The sequence below is a fragment of the Thalassophryne amazonica genome, chromosome 2 (assembly GCF_902500255.1).
Source record: "Thalassophryne amazonica chromosome 2, fThaAma1.1, whole genome shotgun sequence".
NCBI lineage: Eukaryota > Metazoa > Chordata > Actinopteri > Batrachoidiformes > Batrachoididae > Thalassophryne > Thalassophryne amazonica.
The window spans coordinates 156,003,460-156,022,312 of NC_047104.1; the positions used below are offsets into that span (position 1 = coordinate 156,003,460).

At 41.1% G+C, this 18,853-nt stretch overlaps 1 protein-coding gene across 1 annotated transcript in view; it reads left to right on the forward strand.

Annotated features, from left to right (window-relative positions):
- Positions 1 to 3,028: 3,028 nt before the first annotated feature.
- scamp2l (secretory carrier membrane protein 2, like) overlaps positions 3,029 to 18,853 on the forward strand; it is a 34,777-nt gene continuing 18,952 nt past the window's right edge. Inside the window, exons 1-3 of the mRNA XM_034159861.1 lie at positions 3,029 to 3,170; positions 16,272 to 16,349; positions 16,430 to 16,516. Coding sequence (XP_034015752.1) covers positions 3,114 to 3,170; positions 16,272 to 16,349; positions 16,430 to 16,516 — 222 coding nt within the window. The 5' untranslated portion in view covers positions 3,029 to 3,113. The remainder of the gene's footprint in view (positions 3,171 to 16,271; positions 16,350 to 16,429; positions 16,517 to 18,853) is intronic.

Here is an 18,853-nt window from a genome sequence, read left to right on the forward strand (position 1 = left end):
ATATGCATATATATATAGATAGATATAGATATAATACATTTTTTTCTGGAATTTCAAGGAGAACACAGTCAAAAGTCTAAATTTCCATTGTGGTTCTTTACATAAAACAAATACAAAATACATCAATTGAAAATAAATAAGCAATAAAAGAATAAAATAAATTATGCAAGACTAAAAACCAAAAAACACACTAGAACAGAGACAACAGTTGGGCAGAATGACTAAACACCGGCTTTCTGGCGGTACCTTTTGACTGTATATTCCAATCAGCACCTCAGTTGTTTACCAACCTCCATTAAACATGGCTGAAGAATAAAACCCAAAACACGAGTCCCACTGATCTGAACATAGATATTATAAAGAGTAGACACCGCATTGGTTGCTGAGACGCAAGAAATGCGGCCGCCATCTTGAAGCGGTCATCATGATTCTATCACGGCACAGTGGTTTGTTATATTCTTAATTTTTTTTGTATTTCTATAATAAAGTTGCTCTGTTATTTTCTCTGTTCTATAAAGTGTCTTTTAGCACTATGTAAAGCGCAATATAAATATAATGCATTATTATTACTAGTATTGTATTAAGGTGCTGAAAGCTGCACAGAGCTTTGTGTGTTCAGCCTTTTTTAGGGATTTTAGCTGGAAAATTTTCACCAGCAAGTTTGTACTTGTGTAAATATGGTTTGGGACGGAGGCCACGTTCTTGTGTTAATTTGACAATTTACATTTACATCTTATCTCTCTGTTTCTTGGAACTCTCCCTTTCTTTCTCTGACCTGCTATGAAGTATATTGATATGCTATATATTATTTATATATACGTATTATAATTTTCTGTTATATAACTTTTATATATATATATATATAAAACACTTTCATTGGAAAGATAACTATAAAAGTGTGAATTTTCTGTTTTTAATACAATATGATCAAAGGACATAAGTGCCCATAGTCGAAGAATCACCCTTATATTGTAAGGCAATGGTGTGGTGGAAATTACATTTACAAGGCCAATAGTGCCCGTAGTTAAAGAATCACCCTTATGTGTTTGATGTAGCTTTTAATGTGGGAGGTGCAACTACGTTTTTAGTTTGCATTGTGCTTCTTACAGGTGTAGCCATTTTCAATTTTTACAAGTAAAATTAATAAGTCATGTTCTCAAACTGGAAGAAAACAAAGGGAATAACCTCATACATGCCCTAGATTTAAAAAATTGAAATTTTCACCAGCAAGTTTGTACATGTGTAATGGGACGGAGGCCACGTTCTTGTGTTAATTTGACAATTTACATTTACATTACATCTTATCTCTCTGCTTTGTAGTCTTGGAACTCTCTCTTTCTTTCTCTGACCTGATATGAAGTATATTGATATGCTATATATTATTTATATATATTATAATTTTCTGTTATATAACTTTTTATATGTATGAATTATATTGCTATGCTATATATATGTGTGTGTGTGTGTGTGTTCATTTTCTCTGATATATAACATCTATTTTTATGTTTTATATAGAAATATAATGTATTCATTAGTCACTATTCGGTTTATATATATATATATGTATATGTATATACTGTCTCTTCAAATTACAAAAATACTTGACTTTACTGCCACCATCTGCTTCTTTATTACATATTAGTGTGTATGTGTATAATATAACACTGTCAACACAGTGTTTTCAAAATACCTGTCTACAATTTAGGCTATATCAGAATATTCTATGTCTGGAACTATTTGTCCTGTGTCGTAGCTACACGCGTGACGTTTGCAGAAAAAAACGCGTGAAAATCAGTGACCGGTCCAAGATGGCGGCCCCACGGCTCGTTAGCGCAAACAGGCAGCAGCGGTGGATGCGGCGTAATAATTACAGATCAGTGGCAAACATACAGTCTTGAAGCAGATGGGTAATGTGCCTTAATTATGAAAGTGGTGACATGACGGGTCGAAAAAAAAAAAAAAAAACGGTCACGTGACTCACGGTGCCATCTTTGTTCCAAAATAGCTTTCGTTGTTAATCTGTCTGCATGGACATCCAGCTATTTTATTTATTTATTCGCTGAAAATGTCGGGTTGTTATGCGTTTTGACGCACACATAGACACAACAAGGGCTTCAAGATGTACAGATTCCCTTCAGATCCAAACAGAAGAAAAATTTGACAAAATAAAATCAACTGTGAAGCCCACATCATCGTCAAAGTTTTGAGTTAAATTTATTGTTCAGTCCCATGTACAGTAAAACTCACCCAAACCGTCATCGTATAAACCAGATATTCACAGTCACCAGACAAAAAAAGTCCGAAAGTTTTTGTATCGTTTTCCATGTAATAAACGCTGTATATAATGGATTTTGTACAATGGATTTTTTGCTCACATCGGATAAAATGTCCCGTCCGATCACAATGTATTTCAATTAAAACCCCCTCGTGTGGGACCGGAGTCATTTCTGTGATTAAAAGTCCGACCGTTTATTTTTTTCAGACCGTGTTCAGACTCGGACCTGCAGCCTGACGTGCACCTGTTAAATCAAACACAAAAGGCTGTGATTGACACTTTTCTGCTTTCAATCCTTCATCTGTCATCATATTATAACAGTTTTTTCAGTGCGCAGGCTGATTACGCTGATCATAAAAGTCTGCACATTTACAGCACGATGTCAGTAAAAGAGGAAATTGTTCAGCTAACTTGGATTTGGAGGTGATTAAAACATAATCCAGAGACGGACAACTTTAAAACTGTTACGTCATTGTATGACACAGAGTTAAAGAGCTGCAGAAGTGTAAAATAGGCTTTAAAATTAATTAAATAAATCGTTATAAATTGTAATTTTTTGTAAATTATTTTGATAGCACCTGTACCTGGATGTGTTGCTGTGTGTGGTGAAATGATTAAAAAAAATGTTGAAAACAAAAGTTCATTTAGTAGTTCAGCGCAGTTGGAACCAAAATGGCGCCGTGTTCTGAGTAGACGCCACTGGGGCACCGCCTCCTGTGACGTAGCTAGCCTCGGGGCGCGTGCGCCGTGTGTAGGGTTTGACGTCAGCAGCAGCAGCCGGCGGCCGCACGAGCTGGTGGTGTTTTGTTTATTTCACATAACATCAAGTTTGTGGATTATGTCCGGATTTGAAAGCAACCCGTTCGCAGACCCGGTGGACGTGAATCCTTTCCAGGTGAGCGCGGACTTCGTCTTTTCGGGGAGGTTTGTGGCCGCCGGTGGAACCTGTTTGGTCGGTTGTTGGGTTTGGCCTCAGCTTCCGAACTACCGACACAGTTATGAAGTCTGACAAGCTGGCGACCAGTCTGAGGGTTTATGTGACGGTGAATATCGAGGCCACGGGGACTGTGTGTGACTGTTCAGTGTCAGGGCCGGAGGCAGGGGGCGCAGAGTGCGGGCCGAGGCCCCCACCGGGCACCGCATTCACGCCAAACACGGCGCCTCGCTCACCTGGGCCGGCTAGCGCTGTTTAACCGGCAAACTTTAAAAAGTACTGGCTTCAGAATAGCAGGAACATTTGTTAGGTTTTAAACAATCTCACTGTTTTCAGCTTTTACTTATGGAACAAAGTGGTTATTTTTCCATGACCGAAAGAAGACTTACTTGGCTATTTGTCCGGAACATGCTATGACAGGAGCACAGGAGGGTGACGCGCGGGGGTCTGTGGAGTTAAGCCATTAGATAGAACTTTAATCCCTTGGGAAGACTCCCTCAGGGAAACTGAGTTTCCAGCAGCATTGAAATACAGCACACAGGGTAAGAAGCACACAGAGGATCAGAAGTGAAAAAAAAAACAATCTACAGGGTGGGCCAATAAAATGTTACCACTTTTTGATCATACACAAGTTTTTGAAATGTGAACTTATTCGAAAATTTTATTTACAGACTTGTAACAGGGATTCTCCGAATTTCTTTTTCATCCCTCTTGAGATGTGTGGCAATGTCATCACAAACTTCAATGTGCGTGTTGCAGCTGTAATCCAAAGAAGAGGCGTGTGGATTGAACATGTCGTCATTATTGAACTGTGAGGAAAACAAGAGACAAAGTGGAAAACTTTGGTCTCAAATGTTAATTTGATGCTTCTGTTACGAGTCTGTAAATAAAATTTTTGAATCTCATTTCAAAAACTTGTGTACAATAAAGAAGTGGTAACATTTTATTGGCCCACCCTGTATATAAATACACAAATAAATATAGCAGAAACACTGCTTGCTCCTGGTTTACTGGCTCCTACTGCTCCTCTCCTTCCCGTCCCCTGCCTTCCTGTTCCTCCTCCTCCCCCTGAGTGAGGAGTTGTTCAGTCTGATGACCTGAAGGACAAAGGAGCTTTTCAGTCTGTTGTTCCTGCACTTGTGAAGGAGCCGTCTGTGGCTGAAGAGGCTCCTCTGGCTGCTGGTGACGGTGTGCAGAGGCTGACTGGCATTGTCCAGAATGTCCAGCAGTTTGTCCAGTGTTCATTTCTCTGCCACCAACAACAGAGACTCCAGGTTCATGCCAGCCACAGAGCCAGCCCAACTGATCAGATTGTCCAGCCTTGACAGACACCCTCTCTACTTTTAAGATTAGGCTTAAAACTTTCCTTTTTGCTAAAGCTTATAGTTAGGGCTGGATCAGGTGACCCTGAACCATCCCTTAGTTATGCTGCTATAGACTTAGACTGCTGGGGGGTTCCCATGATGCACTGAGTGTTTCTTTCTCTTTTTGCTCTGTATGCACCACTCTGCATTTAATCATTAGTGATCGATCTCTGCTCCCCTCCACAGCATGTCTTTTTCCTGGTTCTCTCCCTCAGCCCCAACCAGTCCCAGCAGAAGACTGCCCCTCCCTGAGCCTGGTTCTGCTGGAGGTTTCTTCCTGTTAAAAGGAGTTTTTCCTTCCCACTGTAGCCAAGTGCTTGCTCACAGGGGGTCGTTTTGACAGTTGGGGTTTTACATAATTATTGTATGGCCTTGCCCTTACAATATAAAGCGCCTTGGGGCAACTGTTTGTTGTGATTTGGCGCTATATAAAAAAATTGATTTGATTGATTGATTGATTGATTGACTTGTCCTTCGTGGATGTGCTGCCCCCCAGCACACCATGGTGTAAAAGAGGATGGTGGCTACTACGGACTGGTAGAACATCCACAGGAGATGTTAAACGATCGCAGCCTCCTCAGGAAGTCCAGCCTGCTCTGTCCCTTCCTGTACAGGTGGTTGGTGTGGGTTGTCCAGTCAGTTTGCTGTCAGTTACAGTCCGAGGAACTTGTAGGAATCCACAGTAGAAAATCTATGGGTGTAACTCCGACTGTCTATACATAGTCGGCTTCGTCTACTATGTATAGACAGTCTGAGTTCCACCCATAGAGATGAAAAAGATTAGATGCGGACATTATGCTAGTTTTGTGAGGTTTTTTTCTGCCATCTTGTGTAAGGAGTTACCTTGATGTTTTTTGGGTGAATTATTGTAAATGAAGTCCAGTCGCCTTGTTTTTAAATGATTCTACATTATGTAAGTGAGTTTGATGACTGTGGTCTTGTGAAATGAAGTAATTAGGAGGACGCTGTGTGAAGATGTGAGGTCGGTGCCCAGGCGCGGTTCATTGGTTGCCTTCTGGTCCGAGTGTGATCAGATTGATTCAAAAATAAGATGGATTAAATGCAGAGACGCAGTTTCTCTAAGGGATCTTTAGTGATTCATTTATTTTCAGCCGTTTATCTGGATAAGGTTTGCAGTGGCTGAAGGCCATACAGCTCAACCCGCACTTCCCTGTTTAATACAGAGATCAGTAAAGCATAAATTATTATTTATCACTGTGATCTCTGCAGACTTTGAGTTTCCTCTGTTATCACTAAGGCAGTGGCTGCTCCTGACCCAGTGACTCCGTCCTCTCTACTGTTTTTTTTATCTCTGTGGTTACACCAAAAATGCTGTGTAACTAGAAATGACATGTTTACATCTTTTTAAAGATGTAAACGATAGCTGCCAGTTGGATGGGGTCACATTTTGTTTTAGTTCAAATGGTATCATTAAAAAGAGTATTTCTGATTTCTGTGAGCTGCAAACTGTGACAGTCGGCTCTCTGTTGCACAAAATATCACACTAACATCATCTTAACATCAGCTTGATGCTTTCATTGGATTTATTTTTGTTTTTTGAATAGGAGATATAAGTTTTTCCTGCACAGAACACCAGTTGTTTACAGTGATTTCTGTTTCTCAGCAGAGGCAACGCTCACAGCTAGTACTCAATCAGAATCACCTTTATTGTCAGTGCACAGTAAAACAGCACAATGAAATTTGCTTGTGCATCCTCAAAAACAATGCATGCACTCACACGTAACTTACACACACACACACACACACACCTCAGTAAATATTAAGAACATCGGGGGAGGAGTGTTCTGAGCTGAGGCGTGTCTCACTGAGACGAGACATGTTTCAAGCAGTGTCTTCCACACTGAGCTGTTAGCTAAACAGTTCTGTCACGGACATGTCCACTGAACACTGCAAAGCCACTGTTTGTTTATTTCAGCGGACGCTCCAGGCAGAGGCGACGCTCCTTCATGACCTGAATCAAACATTTGAGAAAGCGCCACATTAAATAGTGGCAGGATTTTTTAAACCAGGTGCAGAAAAACAAAAATCAGCCAGGGAATGACGATTTACCCAGACTGACTTAAAATATGAGTAAATTAAGCATTTTTATGTATTTATTTATTATTTTTGGGGGGTTCTTGTTGCATTTTGGAAATGAGGAAATGCCCCCATCCTAAAAATGGTTTATGTAGTCAGAGCGAGTGTGCCGTCTATTGTTCAAAAGATGAAACTTCAGCCACTGACCCAACAATAAATACATGTATTTAATTCTTTACCAAAACATCAAATCTGGGCTTGTGTCTTAGCTGTACCTTCTGGCAAATTATAACTGTAGTTTTCGATCTGTATATGTCTTTGTTTGTTTTTTATCTTTAAATTTTTTTTATTTTTAATCAATTTGGCTTTGCCAATGGACAGTATAACCCTTTCAGAAACACTTCCATTATAACTTTTACACTTAGTTCATATCAGGATATATACCATTACCGTGAAGGAATTCAGTTTGTTTTGTGATATGAATTTTAGGTCATATCGTCCAGCACTACTCACAGCGCTTGCTAGCATTAGCCCATTGGCATTATGTTATTTGGCGTGAAGGAGTTCTAAAACATGACCCCCTCCCCCCCAAAAAAAGACACGTGAACCATTAAGTCCATTGTGAATTAATTTAAATCCATTGCTCACATTGTCAGCCACGGTCTGAAATTAAACTTAAAATTATTCTTCCAGCTAGCCTCATTTAAAATGTGGTTGCTCTGCGCATTGCGATGCAGTTTGTTGGTTATGTGGCTTGAAAATGACAACAACCCTCTGACATCATACACTTGGTTCCAAGCATATTAAAAATATGGCTTAAGAAAAGGATTTCAACCCCCCCCCCCCCCCCCCCCCCCCACACACACACACACACCCGCAAAAAAAAAACTGCACTTCTCCGTTTTGGACAATCTAACAGAGTACTCCTTCTGTCCCAACAGCTTTTCTGCTGGTCCTGGACAGTTGATATCAAACCCCACGAGGTCTACGTGATTAAGAAAGGTGCCTGTTAAGGGCTGGAGGTCGGGTTGTAATGCCCCACTTTCATTGCTGCCCTTATTGTGCCCTTGAGCACGGTCTTTACTCCCTACCAGCTCCTGTGCAGCAGCAGAGCAGACTGTGGTTGTATCAGGAAACTTCCAGGTGTGAATGTGAGCCTGTCAACAGGGCGTGTCGGCGAAACACAGCATTGATCCTTCGCCAGCTCTCTTGGTTAAATAAAATCTTAATAAACATTCAGCTGACGAACAGCGTTGAGCACAAACGCAACTTAAGAAGAACATGAAAAATGTGTTTTTCAGGTCACGAGCATGCAGCGTGCGTTGCCACAGCGTGTTCTCGAGTCCTACCAGCAACACAGCAGGACTTTTCCTGCATTTTCACTTCCTCGGCATGTTCTCACATAATGTCCTGGTCAGGCACCAGAACATTCTGTGAGCGCGTGAGGAAGACGGCGCCGTTTAAATGCAGGTGAATGCGCATGAAACCTGCACAGAACCATCAGCTCTGATCTTCTTTCTGCATCCTCACAGTAACACTTTGGGCTTATTGATTGTTCTGTGGCGGCTGTTGTGTGTGCGTCTGTGTTCACGCACATCTTTAAAAATGCACACGACAGCTTCCAGTGTTCAGTTACTGGCTGCTTGGTTTCAAACACAGTCCACAGATGAATTAGGAGATACCATCTAGAAACACCAAGCCTCCTCTGCTTCCTACAAACAACAGACAGCACTGAGTTTGTGCAAAGACATGCAGAAGCAAAGATGCTGTTTTGGAAAGCGGATGAAAACTGTGCAAATAGTTAAAGACCTCGTCATGAAAACCCCAACACAGAATTAATAGCAATATTATCAGCATCGTGGTTCCCAGGTAGTCCAAAACACATCATTTAAAACTCGGCTACTTTTGTGGTCACATGTTTGCATACGCTCATGTTGGATTGAATGTTGTGGCAATTTTTCTGTGTTTTTTTTTTTTCTGAGTCAGAATACAATATACAACCATAAACATCTGGATTCTGGAGAGAAAAAGTAATTTGGTGCACAAACTGAAGTTTTACTGTGATTTCTGAAATTGATACAGGATCAAACATACACAGACGGCACTGCTGATGTTTGATCATGGTTCCGGGAACGATCAGTTTGTGTCCATCAGTTAACCATCAACAAGCTCCTGGCAGAATTCTGGTCAGATATTTGGCTGCTCTTCTTTGTGTTGTTTGGCCATTTTAGGTTTGTTTGTGTAGTGACACAGACTCAGTTTTCAGGCACAGTTCAGAGGTGATTCCCTCACCTGTGCTAACCCAGATTTTGGTGGATGTGCTCACCTTGTCTGCCTGTCTGAGTCTTATAAACGCATCTCCCCGTAAATGGTGTTATGGCTGTCAATGAAATGTCACACAGTGGCAGCGCAGTGTGTGAAGATCAATCAATCAATCAACTTTTTTCTTGTATAGCGCCAAATCACAACAAACAGTTGCCCCAAGGCGCTCCACATTGCAAGGCAAGGCCATACAATAATTATGAAACACAGTCTACGTCTAAAGCAACATAACCAAGGGATGGTCCAGGGTCACCCGATCCAGCCCTAACTATAAGCCTTAGCGAAAAGGAAAGTTTTAAGCCTAATCTTAAAAGTAGAGAGGGTATCTGTCTCCCTGATCTGAATTGGGAGCTGGTTCCACAGGAGAGGAGCCTGAAAGCTGAAGGCTCTGCCTCCCATTCTACTCTTACAAACCCTAGGAACTACAAGTAAGCCCGCAGTCTGAGAGCGAAGCGCTCTAATGGGGTAATATGGTACTATGAGGTCCCTAAGATAAGATGGGACCTGATTATTCAAAACCTTATAAGTAAGAAGAAGAATTTTAAATTCTATTCTAGCATTAACAGGAAGCCAATGAAGGGAGGCCAACACGGGTGAGATATGCTCTCTCCTGCTAGTCCCCGTCAGTACTCTAGCTGCAGCATTCTGAACCAACTGAAGGCTTTTTAGGGAACTTTTAGGACAACCTGATAATAATGAATTACAATAGTCCAGCCTAGAGGAAACAAATGCATGAATTAGTTTTTCAGCATCACTCTGAGACAAGACCTTTCTGATTTTAGAGATATTGCGTAAATGCAAAAAGGCAGTCCTACATATTTGTTTAATATGCGCTTTGAATGACATATCCTGATCAAAAATAACTCCAAGATTTCTCACAGTATTACTAGAGATCAGGGAAATGCCATCCAGAGTAACGATCTGGTTAGACACCATGCTTCTAATATTTATGGGGCCAAGTACAATAACTTCAGTTTTATCTGAGTTTAAAAGCAGGAAATTAGAGGTCATCCATGTCTTTATGTCTGTAAGACAATCCTGCAGTTTAGCTAATTGGTGCGTATCCTCTGGCTTCATGGATAGATAAAGCTGGGTATCATCTGCGTAACAATAAAAATTTAAGCAATACCGTCTAATAATACTGCCCAAGGGAAGCATGTATAAAGTGAATAAAATTGGTCCTAGCACAGAACCTTGTGGAACTCCATAATTAACTTTAGTCTGTGAAGAAGATTCCCCATTTACATGAACAAACTGTAATCTATTAGACAAATATGATTCAAACCACCGCAGCGCAATGCCTTTAATACCTATGACATGCTCTAATCTCTGTAATAAAATTTTATGGTCAACAGTATCAAAAGCAGCACTGAGGTCCAACAGAACAAGCACAGAGATAAGTCCACTGTCCGAAGCCATAAGAAGATCATTTGTAACCTTCACTAATGCTGTTTCTGTACTATGATGAATTCTAAAACCTGACTGAAACTCTTCAAATAGACCATTCCTCTGCAGGTGATCAGTTAGCTGTTTTACAACTACCCTCTCAAGAATCTTTGAGAGAAAAGGAAGGTTGGAGATTGGCCTATAATTAGCTAAGATAGCTGGGTCAAGTGATGGCTTTTTAAGCAATGGTTTAATTACTGCCACCTTAAAGGCCTGTGGTACATAACCAACTAACAAAGATAGATTGATCATATTTAAGATTGAAGCATTAAATAATGGTAGGACTTCCTTGAGCAGCCTGGCAGGAATGGGGTCTAATAAGCATGTTGATGGTTTGGATGAAGTAACTAATGAAAATAACTCAGACAGAACAATCGGAGAGAAAGAGTCTAACCAAATACCGGCATCACTGAAAGCAGCCAAAGATAACGATACATCTTTGGGATGGTTATGAGTAATTTTTTCTCTAATAGTCAAAATTTTGTTAGCAAAGAAAGTCATGAAGTCATTACTAGTTAAAGTTAATGGAATACTCAGCTCAATAGAGCTCTGACTCTTTGTCAGCCTGGCTACAGTGCTGAAAAGAAACCTGGGGTTGTTCTTATTTTCTTCAATTAGTGATGAGTAGAAAGATGTCCTAGCTTCACGAAGGGCTTTCTTATAGAGCAACAAACTCTTTTTCCAGGCTAAGTGAAGATCTTCTAAATTAGTGAGACGCCATTTCCTCTCCAACTTACAGGTTATCTGCTTTAAGCTACGAGTTTGTGAGTTATACCACGGAGTCAGGCACTTCTGATTTAAAGCTCTCTTTTTCAGAGGAGCTACAGCATCCAAAGTTGTCTTCAATGAGGATGTAAAACTATTGACAAGATACTCTAACTCCCTTACAGAGTTTAGGTAGCTACTCTGCTCTGTGTTGGTATATGACATTAGAGAACATAAAGAAGGAATCATATCCTTAAACCTAGTTACAGCGCTTTCTGAAAGACTTCTAGTGTAATGAAACTTATTCCCCACTGCAGGGTAGTCCATCAGGGTAAATGTAAATGTTATTAAAAAATGATCAGACAAAAGGGAGTTTTCAGGGAATACTGTTAAGTCTTCTATTTCCATACCATAAGTCAGAACAAGATCTAAAATATGATTAAAGTGGTGGGTGGACTCATTTACTTTTTGAGCAAAGCCGATAGAGTCTAATAATAGATTAAATGCAGTGTTGAGGCTGTCATTCTCAGCATCTGTGTGGATGTTAAAATCGCCCACTATAATTATCTTATCTGAGCTAAGCACTAAGTCAGACAAAAGGTCTGAAAATTCACAGAGAAACTCACAGTAACGACCAGGTGGACGATAGATAATAACAAATAAAACTGGTTTTTGGGACTTCCAATTTGGATGGACAAGACTAAGATACAAGCTTTCAAATGAATTAAAGCTCTGTCTAGGTTTTTGATTAATTAATAAGCTGGAATGGAAGATTGCTGCTAATCCTCCGCCCCGGCCCGTGCTACGAGCATTCTGACAGTTAGTGTGACTCGGGGGTGTTGACTCATTTAAACTAACATATTCATCCTGCTGTAACCAAGTTTCTGTTAGGCAGAATAAATCAATACGTTGATCAATTATTATATCATTTACCAACAGGGACTTAGAAGAAAGAGACCTAATGTTTAATAGACCACATTTAACTGTTTTAGTCTGTGGTGCAATTGAAGGTGCTATATTATTTTTTCTTTTTGAATTTTTATGCTTAGCATAAAAATATGCTGTGCATAAAGTATTTCCAGGTGGAATCTTCAGTCAGAGATAACTGGATTTGTTTTTTTCATACATCATATTTATTAATTACATGAACAAATGCTGCTAATTCAGGTGTTTCACCTGGAAGGTTTTACTCCTACATGCAAGTAACTACTGAGGGGGGGAGTTTTTTTTGGGGGGGGGTGTCTGACATACACTGATGCTCTGGGTTCCCAAAACAATTGCATCACAGAATCACACCAGATCCTTGATAGCAACCATCCAGGCAGACATCCATTCCATCTCCACTTCTCAAAAGTAGACATCTACCTACTGCATCCAGGTGAAACTTGCCTTTGACCTTGGTCCTTCAACTCAAATCAAACAACTTTATTAATCCCACAAGGGGCAATTAAATTTCATCTGTAACCATCAGTTTGATGTAAAGTTATTCCATCGTTACCATAACAACCTCTGGTACCAAAGACATCCGGGTGTTAGATAGCATCCAGGGCTCAGAATTATATAGTAAACGCCAGAACCATAAAGACCTGGACCTCCATTCTGCTGCATTATTTGCAACATCTCAAGACTTTTCTGTCCAAGAACCTTGAGGCTCTATAAGCTCTTTCCAGGTGTCTCTTGACCTAAAAGACTGAGGACCCGGGGGCCGTGAACATCACTGCTCAGATAAGTGAATGTTTCTACAAGTTGGACACGTTCACTGTGTAAAGGTACACTTCTGTTGGGTGAGTACAGGAAGCCATTGGAAGCTTGGATTTTAGTTTTGACAACTGCAAACCCAGATACCCCCCCCCCCCCCCCCCCCCCACACACACACACACAAACATCATAGCACCGTCCAAGTAGTTAAGCTCAGTAAACCTTTCCTCACCAACAAAGGCACCCAAGCAAACAGGAACCAGAACACATTCCTGATGAACACCAGGAGACTCAACACCTGCACCAGTCAACACTCATTGTCTTTGTGTATCTGCTAGCTATCACGCCCAGCAACTTTCTGGGGATGGCACATTTTCAGGATGTCCCGGAGAGCATCCTGTCTGAGGGTGACGGTTTGGATCTGCCTGCAGACTGTGGCAGAGTGATCTATTGGTGACCCTGTGTGAGTTACTTTGACCTTGTGATGATGTAGGCAAACCCAAAATAAATTAAATTGTGTACCAAAATCGTTTGTTTAAAATCGTTTGTTTTGTTCTTGTGCAGTTGTATGTTGTGGAGTCACTGTACTCCAGAAAACTATCAGTTCATTGAAAGACAAATTCTGCTGTGACATTTATGTCCACAGTGACTGCATGCAAACCTGTGACCACAGCATCATCTAGCAGAGCGCTTCCACCCAAATTACTCTCTCGTAGCTGTGTGAAGTTTGTTGTGCTCTGTCTGAGATGGAACCACTTCAGCGAGTCAGGACTTTATATGATGTGGAATAACTCAGCGTGCCGTCTTCTTCTTGGACAGCTGCGGGGTACTAGCACCAAATAAAGACTTTATGTCAAGAAATCCCTCCTAGTGCAGCAGATAACAGAATTCCCATGGGATAAAAAAGGTTTTTAACCTACCATCCCTGGTTCTCAAGACCAGGCACCTAAGTGGCTCTACTCTACTCTTTTCTACTCTCCTATTTTACTCTTCCTTTTTACATATTTAGATATACCTTTGTATACTGGCATAGTTCCACCTTAGAATTGGAATACGAGGTCTGTTAGAAAAGTATCCGACCTTATTAGAGAGAGCATATCTCACCCATATTGGCCTCTCTTCATTGGCTTCCTGTTAATTCTAGAATAGAATTTAAAATTCTTCTTCTTACTTATAAGGTTTTGAATAATCAGGTCCCATCTTATCTTAGGGACCTCGTAGTACCATATCACCCCAATAGAGCGCTTCGCTCTCAGACTGCAGGCTTACTTGTAGTTCCTAGGGTTTGTAAGAGTAGAATGGGAGGCAGAGCCTTCAGCTTTCAGGCTCCTCTCCTGTGGAACCAGCTCCCAATTCAGATCAGGGAGACAGACACCCTCTCTACTTTTAAGATTAGGCTTAAAACTTTCCTTTTTGCTAAAGCTTATAGTTAGGGCTGGATCAGGTGACCCTGAACCATCCCTTAGTTATGCTGCTATAGACGTAGACTGCTGGGGGGTTCCCATGATGCACTGTTTCTTTCTCTTTTTGCTCTGTATGCACCACTCTGTATTTAATCATTAGTGATCGATCTCTGCTCCCCTCCACAGCATGTCTTTTTCCTGGTTCTCTCCCTCAGCCCCAACCAGTTCCAGCAGAAGACTGCCCCTCCCTGAGCCTCGTTCTGCTGGAGGTTTCTTCCTGTTAAAAGGGAGTTTTTCCTTCCCACTGTCGCCAAGTGCTTGCTCACAGGGGGTCGTTTTGACAGTTGGGGTTTTTCTGTAATTATTGTATGGCCTTGCCTTACAATATAAAGCGCCTTGGGGCAACTGTTTGTTGTGATTTGGCGCTATATAAAAAAATTGATTGATTGATTGATTATTTTTTTTAAAAACCATATGGATTTGAATCACGTGATTGCGTCAGAGAAGCTTGAACCCTCGTGCGTATGCGTGAGTTTTTTCACGCCTGTGGGTTGCGTCATTCGCCTGTGAGCAGGCTTTGAGTGAGGTGTGGTCCACCCCTCTCATCTATTTTTTTTATTGCGAATAAATGTCTGAACAATTTGGAGCTTTGCTGCATCAATTTTTTTTCCAGAAACTGTGAGAGACCTCCAGGTGGACACCGTTCGGAAAATTAATATGGCTTTCAGGGATTTTATGGGGATTACACAGATTAAGGAGTGATCCAGACGGTTTAAAGACCGCCCACAACTGCTTAGAGTGCAGCGTGCTCCCAGCCCCCATCGACAGGCTGACACCTCGCTGGAACAACCAGATCATTTCCAACGTGAAGGCTTTGTTGATCCGGGACCTCGTTTGACTTTCACAAAAAGGCTGAAGATGTGGACATCAGCACTTTTTCAATACATTCCACCGTTACAGGAGTTTTTTTCACGGAAAGAAAAGCGGAGGGACGCGCCACAGAGCCGTTCATTACGCGGGACAAAACCACCTCGGTGTTGGTCTCACAGGACGGCTTAAAGGTGGATTTCAGATTAATTGAAATCGCGCATGTGCACGAAGGTTCAAGCTTGGCTGATGCAATCACGTGATTCAAATCCATATGGTTTTTGAAAAAAATAAAAAGGTCGAATACTTTTCTAACAGACCTCGTATATCTTTTGGTACATATTTTAGAAAAATAACATTAGCCATTTGAATTTTTAATAGGGGCCAAGTAGGGGGTCAATTGAAGAACTGCATAGGGGTAAAAAAAAAAAAGTTCCAGTCATATTGAAAGCTATACCACATTGTGTCTGATCACAAAGATTCCAAAAGTATAGTTTGGGACTATCTGTAACGAAGGTTCTGGAGTTTATGGGGTAAAAACAGAAAGCATGGTGACAAAGGTCACTTCATTTTTACAGGGGGGTTCAAAAGTTAAAGTTGCTCAATTCTGGTAAAACATGATGCAAATTATTGGTTGAGTTAGTAGGATTTTAAAAAGAATAGTTTGGACCATGTTCATGCTTAGTTTATCATGTGTATGGGTAACATATGTCACATGTCATAGAATCCAATGGACGTCGACATTGTTTGATCTTTATTTGGAGACCAAACATTCAACACAGAACTATTCCATTGTTAATCTATTAAGTTCAACCAATAATTTGCACCATGTTTTACCAAAACTGGAGCAACTTTAACATTTGTACCCTGTACAAACTGAAAGTGACCTTTGTCACCATTCTTGCTGTTTTTACCCATAACTCCAGAACATTCAGTCACAGATAGTCCAAACTACACCTTTTTGGAATCTTTGTGATCAGACAAATAATATGGAATACCTTTCAATATGATTGGAACATTTTTTTAATTTTTACTCCTGTGCAATTCTTCAATTGACCCTACTTGGCTCCCTATTGAAAACTGAAATGGCTAAAGTTATTTTCTACAATATGTACCAAAAGGTATACACAGTCAAATTTTGGTGCTTGTAACCAGATTTGTACCTGCTGTTACTATCCTGTTTCTGTTTTGCACCAACAACATGCGTGGGTCTGTTTCAGGATGCCTCAGTCACACAGGCCCCAGCAGAGCTGCTGAAAACTTCGGGGAGTTCAACCCCCTTCTCTGCCACTGGGCCGGTTAGTACCTCAGGCGTGCTGCTGCATGAATTCTTCCATCATGTTCCATCTTTACTTATTGGAACACTTTTTCTTCACAGGAAAACCACACTGGCACGACCATCCCCTTCTCAGCTGCCTCATCTCAACCCGCCATCCTGCCGACATCTGTGGAACAGACACCACAAGTGAGTCTGAAATGTCGATGGCAGAAAACAGCGACATGATTTTTGACTTTGAACTGTGTGTGTTGGCATCTCAAACTACTGTGACTGTGGGTCATTCTCTGAGATAAATGGGATCCTGGTTGGAATCAAAGTTCAGCAGGCTTTGTTACCAATGTCCTGATTATGTTTTCTGCCCACAATCAAGTCATTTCATCAGAGTCAGGTAAAAAGTCAAACTCGCAGTGCTCCCCTGAGAATTTTTCCCAGACCTGGTGGTACTCGCCAAAAAAAAAAAACTGAAATTGCAAGGTACATAATGTGAAAAATGTGGAAACCCAAAAGCTAAAGTTAAAGGACATGTTGCGCTCCAGTCCACACCATCTTTTAATTTTTTTTTTTTGCCAGGTTATAAGTCATTAATTGGAACTCTTTAACTTGGCACTGATAAAGCTGATAAAAGTAAAATAAGCCAGAGTGTCTGAACAAATGCACAACAGATTGACAGCTATAGTGATCTATAATCAGGCAAGCACATAACTGGTACTCATGGTGCTTGTGCGTGCTAAAAATAAATGATGCACAGTGGAAAACACAAAGGAAGAACTTCATAGGAGGAAAGCAATGACAGATTGTAGGAAAAGTGTTTCCCTCTGTCTGCTGTCTGTCAATGATTTTTAGCACACATGAGCACCATGAGTACCAGTTATGTGCACCTCGTCCATAATCATGACATAACGTCAGGCACCGACTTGTAGCCGCCTGAACGTCACTCCGCCTGTGTCCAGCTCCAGTCCACTCCATGACTTACACCAGCACACACAGTTAATCTGGGTTGGTTTCTGTCTACTATTATAAAATGGCTTTAATTCAACTTTCAAGTCAAATATTTGTAATTTGCGATCTACCTGCTTCTTTGTAAACATGGTGTATTCAGAAATAAAACAAAAACATTGCATACGTCTCAGTAAAACTGAATAATAATGATTACACACCTATGAAAGTGGTGTCTCTGATTTCACTCCTGCCGTGTTTGCACACACAGCCATTTGGAATTGTTCCTTCACTGTGTGGGGCTGTCATTTTTCCACAGGAAAAACTGCGTTCTTCCACCAGCTTTCCTCTCCAGCTCCCTGTAATTTAGCTTAGCTATCCCTTTAGCTTAGCTTAGCCAATAATTAGTCATAATAGTTATTGGTCAAAGAGGACGAGGAAGACCCAAGAAGACCTGGTCTGACTGTGTCAAGGCCGACATGAAATTGTCTGCAACCTGGCCAGCACTGACCCGCTGGACCGAGTTGCTTAGAGGGCTAGTGTCCTGCTGCCTACCCCGACCCCAGGGACTTGCTCTCCTCCACCAACTAGAAGTCGGTGGTGGACATCTGCAGCAGTAAATAATCCCAGGATATGATGATGATGATGAATAACACAAATGGCTAACTGGACCACAACATGGATCTCCTGCTAACAGTGGTTGCTTGTCATCACGTTCTGTTCGACAGAGTGATCACAGATGTGGTTTCCTCAGCGAGACTCGCCGGTGTAGCCACTTAGGGATGCTGCAGCTAGTGATGGGATGATGATACCTCAAGGAGTGTATTGACACACTACACAGCGATACACGCAACAATACTGGGTTTCACTCTTGTGTGCTCAGCACAGTGCTGACGCACCAGTGTTGTTCATCCCATCACTAGCTTCAGCACAAACCACTAACACGGCCAGTTCCACGCTTTCGGAAGAGGAAATACGCCTTGCTAGAGTTCTTCTGGCCACACGAATGAAAAAGATCCATGGTTAGAACTGTTTTGTTTTTTTTGTTTGCTTGTTTGTTTGTTTTGGGTTTTTTTTGGAAGACCATTCTCACGCTGTGGAAAAACTGTCCACCTAATAAGCAACACTAGTCGTGTTACTGCATCCTCCTAAACACACACATTTTAACCACTTTGTCAGTTTCACCATCAAAGTCCACAAAAAAACACAGATTTTATGCTGCAAAAAAATTTCATTTTTCCTACTCATTTCAGTAGAGGGCGTTGAAGGGCGTTGCCCCATGTGATGTCATCGAAATTCACATTCCTCACAGGCTGTTTATCAGCAGCAGGTGAAATCATGTTAATTTCCCCATGTTTATGACTTTAATTTCTCAGGGTGTGTGTGTGTGTGTGTGTGTGTGTGTGTGTGTGTGTGTGTGTGTGTGTGTGTGTGTGTGTGTGTGTGTGTGTGTGTGTGTGTGTGTGTGTGTGTGTGTGTGTGTCTCAATGACGGTGACTTTTCTTATGTTTGTTTTAAAGCTTCTCTTTACATTTACTGAAGTAAATATAGACATGTACCTCTGCAGCTAAATGTTTCTCAACACGT